Source organism: Glycine max, chromosome 12 (assembly GCF_000004515.6).
Source record: "Glycine max cultivar Williams 82 chromosome 12, Glycine_max_v4.0, whole genome shotgun sequence".
Classification (NCBI taxonomy): Eukaryota; Viridiplantae; Streptophyta; class Magnoliopsida; order Fabales; family Fabaceae; genus Glycine; species Glycine max.
This window is the reverse complement of record NC_038248.2, coordinates 3568110-3574226: the sequence shown is the minus strand read 5'-3', so window position 1 is coordinate 3574226 and position 6117 is coordinate 3568110. Positions and strand designations below refer to the sequence as shown.

The window sequence follows — 6117 nt, the reverse complement described above, 5'->3', positions numbered from 1 at the left end:
ATATATTTTCTTTATTTTTTTGTAAAAATAATATAATTAAAAGGTTCAATTACATGCCATAATTTTTAAGAATGGTCCAATTGTACGGCTTTCTACGTCAATAATTTGCAAAATAAAAATCTAATTCTTACATTATTTTTTTAACAATCTAATTACTCACCTTCCTAATAGTAATTTGATAATTACCTGTGCAATTATGATTTACGACATATATAATATAACCATGTCATCCAATATAAATTTGTCCAAATATATCCATCTCATGAACATGTAACCTTGTCTTCCAATAAAACTAAAAGATATATAAGTATTGTAGTTAATTAAAAAAAAACAGAAATTAAATTCGTGCTGGAAAAATATTTTTAATCGACTCTTTGACTTGTTCCATTAGTAAAGCACTTTGAGCATCCCATGTGGTTGTACTAGGGCCAACTTCATTTTCTTCTTCATCACTATATATTTTGTTCGTAGTTTTCATCAAGTGGATCCAATTCCCCTGTCCTCTGACATTTGATGGCTTGACTAGTCTCAAGGATTTCTATTCATATGAAAAGAACAGACAAAAAAGTCATTACCCGACACAATTAGCTAAAATGCTTTGAAAATTAGATTGAAGATTGAACAGGCAAGACAAATACTCTATTTGACTACGATTAAATTTATGATTAAACCATGATGCACTGTGGCCACTGCTAAACTGGATATAAATGGCTCACTAGGAAGTTACACCAAAATCCATGACGAACAATAGCCTCAACAACCCAGTGCAGCAAAAACTTAATACCCTTCCAGAAGATAAGTTTGCACCAGAGTTCACTACTGAACCCAAAATTCAGTAACCTTCTACCAAAATCAGGGACCAAGCCTCAACAATCTACTGCAATAAAAACTCAATACCCTTCATTTGGAAGCCATGGTCAATTTTCATCAGAATTATCTTTTTCTATTGAACCTAAAATTCACTACCCTTATACCAAAATCAATGACCAAACACTTGCCTCAACAATCTAGTACAACAGAAACTCAATACCCATCAGCTGGAACCCATGATCAGTTTCTACCAGAGTTTTCCACTGAACCAAAAACAACACTGACCTCCAACACTGCCCAAGTTGAGGAACCACATTACAAGCCAATGGAGAAACCATCAAATAAGGTTAGTTACACAGATAAATCAACAAAAAGTCTCAAACAGTTGGATTTCATTCTATGCTAATCCAAATCGAAATTCTCACAAATCCAAACACACACCAATCATTCAAATAGCTTCCAAATGAAAAACAAAAATAAACTTGAGATTCAATTCACATCATATAACAATAGGAGATTGAAATCACAGAATATTGAAATCAGAGAATGAGATTGAAATGTGGAATACCTCAAGAGCAGCGATTGCAACCGAACAGTGGGATTGAACAGAGGAATCACACCCAAGAGAGAGAATCAGAGTTAGGGTTCCTTATGTTACGAAACGAGAGAGAAGAGAGGAGCTAGGCTTCGTGGCTTTGTGCAATTGAGAGTGTAGGACATACTGGTCATTTTCAAATTTTTTATGAGGACATTTTTGTCCAACAAAAAATGTAGCACTGCTTGCCGAAAAGTTGAGAATTGGAGAACCTGAAAATTGTAGCTTCAGAAAAAGCTCAACTGAGAGCTCTAATGTTTGCAAAAGCTGAAAAAATATACATCCATAAACCACTTTTAAATTGTAAAGAGCTTATACCAGTAGAGAAGCTCTTAGAAGTTCTTCCAGGCTGCAACCAAACAGGCTCTTTATGTTATAGCAAAGGATTGATTGAGACCTATAAAATTTCTTGGAGGGAAGCAGCAAGGCCTTGCGAAATAAACTCACAAATGGGTAAGCCCATTTCAAAATTTTCTCTGTTTAAACCCAACACCCATTATCATAAGCCCATCAACATCTTTAGTCTTTCAATGCTACTGCAATGTCCAAAACACAAGAGTTATTCATACTTAAGAGACATAACTTTGGCTTGTTTATTATGCACTTATATGGCCAAGTAATCATCTAATATATTTGCTTGAAATCTGAGTGGTACTCCACATGAAGCAAATGAATAAAGTTAGAAGTTCTCAAGGGTTAACTAGGAAAATAAAATCATGCACATTACATACAACACTTTTAGTTATGCCACCATATTTGAGGAATGCAACAAATACCTATCTGGAAAGGAAGGAATCAGCTCTTCAATTACTTGAACAAAATCTCTTGCATGTTTCCCAGATGATGACTGCTCTTCTGTATCAGTGTGTAACAGAACAAAGTAATCAGGTAGACATCACAATTATCCTAGCAGTATTGGATGCAACTTATCAAATCTCTATATTCATAATTGATAAATGTATGCCAAAGCAGTAGTTAGATGTTATTCACAATAAATTAAACCAGTGCACAAGGCAGACTAGTAGAAGCATACTTTTTTTGGTTATTTTGTCATTACTATTCCAATACCTCATTTCATTTTCAGCTCAAAATATGAGAAAAAAAGTGGAAAGCAAGGTGATCACTAATCTTCATTGCTTCATCCCTCTTGCAATTAGTAGCAATAAATTGGTAGAAATAGTATAGTTTATATTATATGTTTTGGTTAAAATAGGGAAGATAGCATAAACTTTCAATACCTTCAACATCTTCAATGCGATTATTACCAGTGAGGTATAAACTCTTGCTCAAGTTTAAATCTAGGCCTTCAATCATGACAAACTCTTCCAACAAATGACCTATGAGATTATATGCAAGCATACTTGTCTTATCACAAGCATCTTGGATAGCGAGGTATTGGTTCTTGCATTCACTGCACTTAGTGGGCATGGGTTCTTTCTCCTTACAAAACAAATCTGTTGTGTCTGTAGCATCTACTTTAGCATCAGATTCAGAAAATTCATTTCTCTTTACAACATTTTCGTCCAATTCTCTGTCAGGTGAAATAACTGAAGAATTATTATTTTTACAGGCCATAAATGTATGGAAAATCTCTGTGCTTTCTCTTTGGCATTGGTCAGTAAAAATGTTGCATTGAGTGTTATGAACTTTGGAGTCCAAATCCACCGTATCACAGTTATTAGCTTGATGCTGTTCAGAACCACTATTCAACTTATCACTAGTTGTAAGTGGGGAGGAAGAAACATTTTCCTCAAATGGCACAAATTCTCCAATACTTTCTCCTTCACAGAATGAATACATTGAACCAGATGTTCCATTTCTGAATTGTATATCCTCCACAAGTTGACTATCATTATCATCATCATCGCTGCTGCTGTAATCACTTTCTTCCAATTGCTCCGAGTAAGCATCAGTAAAGTCTTTATCCAATTCATCATCAGGCAACAAATCCAAAACAATTTGTTTTGTCAAAGCACTCATGTTTAGTATGCAGTCAACTTCTTCCTCAATATACTTCTTCTTGAACAATAAATCATTCATGCAGCTATTAGAACCTCTGTTAATAACATCTAGGGTCTGTGATAGAGACTTTGGAACACTATCCATATCACTGCACTCAAAAAGAAATTCAATCAAAAAATTCACAAAAGCTGTCCGTATGGACCTATTTGATATTACCGCCTTCGGTTCTATGAGAAGCTGTAAATTTCTTAGTTCTGGCACTGTCACTACTTTCTTAACAGACCATATAGCATTCATAATATCACTTTGCAAGGACTTCACCTCCGGGGAGAATTGGAAAAATTCTTTTGAAAATATGTTATGACAACCAGTATTCAGCTTTTGTGACAAGTCTGCTACTGCCATGGCTTTGGCTAATGGCTCTTGCAGCTCACTTTCTCTATCAAGTTGTGAAAGCATTTCCATACTGATTTTCTTCACTACCTTGATTAGATGGTCCCGTGTCCATCCATGTCTGCGAGGTTGTAACTGAGGTACTGATGCTTTCACTCCTTTAAGTTTTCTACGCATTGCAATCAAGGCCTGACATGGCAATTTTTGAAGTCCACGCAATATATTTTCTACAGCAGCATGATGAGATTGGAATCTTAATGCAGCCAAAGGCTCACACCTGTCTCGGAAATTCTGTGGATTGGTGAGAAGAGAAAAAATATGCTTACGAGTCTCCAGACGGTTGTCGCTTTTGCTACCCGGAACACTTGAAAGAGAACCCTTGATAACCTTTTTCAATTTGCAACGAGTTATTTCAGACTTGAATGAGCCACCAGTAACTATCATAGCAAGAAGGTAGAGACCCTTGGTAGTCAAATTATCAAGGCACGATGATATCAACCTTTTCATGTTTGGTATTTGAATCAAATCAATATCATCCACGGTGACATGATTCTCTTGTTCAATGTGGTGCATTCCAAAGGCTTCTTCAACATGAGTTCTTACAGACTCATAAAACATCTGAAACAATTACAAGATTATCAAATTATCATTCAAAGAGCAATGCAAGTAACCATAGTTAAAATACAAGAAAGGAAATACAAATGCTTACATCATCTTCCCTGATTAAAGACTCGGACAAATACCTAAAGACAGAAAAATATAGAATGAAACTGTAATTAGAGTGAAAACCTAGAAGCAAAATGATTGAAGGAATGAGGCACAAACCTATTTTTGATATAATTTTTCAACTTCTTCATCTTATATTTAGTGAGAGGAATCCCGAGTAACCACCTGCAGCAATTTTGGTATTAGTGTAATTAAACAAAAAGGAAGTTGAAATAGGAGAATGAGGATGTTACTTACTTGCTCTTAAGTTTAATCTGTTTGTCTTTGCGCTTGAAATGGGACAAAATTGACTGGGCATCTGCTCTATCAAACTTCATCATTGCTTAAACTGTTGCACAAAATTGAATTGAATGGAGTGATTGACAGCAATATTATCATACTCGGACAAGTTATTGACTCGATCGATATTAAATAAAAAAATTAAATAATTCATAACCTGCAAACTTTTATACTTGCAAAAAATCATAAAAAATAGTGATATTCTATATTCTGGAAATACAAATAGTAGGTAGACTCAGAACCACAGGACAATCTGAAACTGAAAAATTATCTTAAAATCACATCATAAATTCAAATGATACAATATCAAGAACAATAGAATCAATTCAGCACCATGGATTCCCAGCCTGAACATATAACATACAATACATTAAAGAGCAGTAACATAGATACATAATTAACTACAATTCAAAGTGCACCAAACAGAAGGGTTCAACAAAGGGATTCGAACAGAGCAGAGAATGGGTTAAACAGAGGAGTTTGAACAGAGCACATAATGGTTCAAACTTCAAAGTGCGAACCTGTTTTCAGAGGCCGATAAGACGTCAGTTTTCAATACCAAATGCGTCGCCGTCGTCCAGGGGGAGGCCGCCAGAAGCTTGCGATTTCCGTCGTCTCAAACGCTACCGGCGACGGAGGTGCGGCGAGGGTAAAGCTTCAACTGAGATGAGAACTGAGGGTCTCGAGGGAGGCTGAGAGAGACAGAGGATGAGGGTTTCTTCGAGGAAAACAAAAAATAAGGTTAAATTTTTTTTTTTTCTAATTAATTTTGTAAGCTTCATCCTCTGTTTTTGTTCGAATTGAATTTTTTCCTTTAATTTTTAAAAATTGTTTTGATTTAATCCTTTAATTTTTTTGGATCCATTTGATTCTCTAATTTTTAATTTTTAAAATAAGTTAAATCTTATTTTGTCATCTAAATTAATTTAAGTAATTATGTTATCAAATCAAATTTTTAAAATCACTTAAATCTTATCTTATCATTTAAATCTTACCCTACCGTCTAAATATGCATTTTGTGATAGATAAGATTTCATTGGGTAATTACACAATAATGTTTCTTAATATTATGGATTTTATGACACCAATCAAATTAAATTGATTTTAAAAATTAAAAAAATTAGTTGAATCTCAAAAAATTAAAAGATCAAATTAAATCTAAAAATTAATTAAAGAAGTAGTAAATTAATTTTAAAAAAATAATTATTTTATTTGATTACTTTGATTTATTTTTTAATTTATTATTCAAGTCTCACAATATTACTTTGATTTTGTTTTTAATTTATCATTCAATTCTCATTTAAAATTTAAAGTTAAATGTTTATTTGGTTGTTTATCTTATTTGGTTGATT

General features: G+C 33.8%; 1 protein-coding gene across 2 annotated transcripts; it reads right to left on the bottom strand.

The window, feature by feature from the left end:
* Nucleotides 1-213: 213 nt before the first annotated feature.
* LOC100793232 (uncharacterized) lies at nucleotides 214-5521 on the bottom strand. Of its 2 annotated transcripts, none has more exons than XM_006592067.3 (9): nucleotides 5287-5521; nucleotides 4724-4814; nucleotides 4586-4651; nucleotides 4470-4503; nucleotides 2644-4378; nucleotides 2182-2260; nucleotides 1724-1941; nucleotides 1379-1630; nucleotides 214-538 (listed from the first exon to the last, which is right to left on the bottom strand). In XM_006592067.3, exons 2-7 carry the CDS (start codon nucleotides 4804-4806, stop codon nucleotides 1905-1907), a joined length of 2034 nt encoding a protein of 677 aa, XP_006592130.1. In that variant the 5' UTR covers nucleotides 4807-4814; nucleotides 5287-5521; the 3' UTR covers nucleotides 214-538; nucleotides 1379-1630; nucleotides 1724-1904. The 2 variants fall into 2 exon arrangements, with proteins under 2 accessions (XP_006592130.1, XP_003540689.1); XM_003540641.4 differs by having other exon boundaries at nucleotides 1379-1617.
* Nucleotides 5522-6117: the final 596 nt, after the last annotated feature.

Excerpts from the sequence above, each read along its gene's own strand:
- LOC100793232 (XM_006592067.3), bottom strand. The coding sequence starts at position 4,806 with ATGATGAAGTTTGATAGAGCAGATGCCCAGTCAATTTTGTCCCATTTC. Across the intron at positions 4,379-4,469 it reads CTTTAATCAGGGAAGATGAT|ATGTTTTATGAGTCTGTAAG; the intron begins GTAAGCATTTGT and ends TAATTGTTTCAG. Across the intron at positions 2,261-2,643 it reads TCGCATTGAAGATGTTGAAG|AAGAGCAGTCATCATCTGGG; the intron begins GTATTGAAAGTT and ends ACACTGATACAG.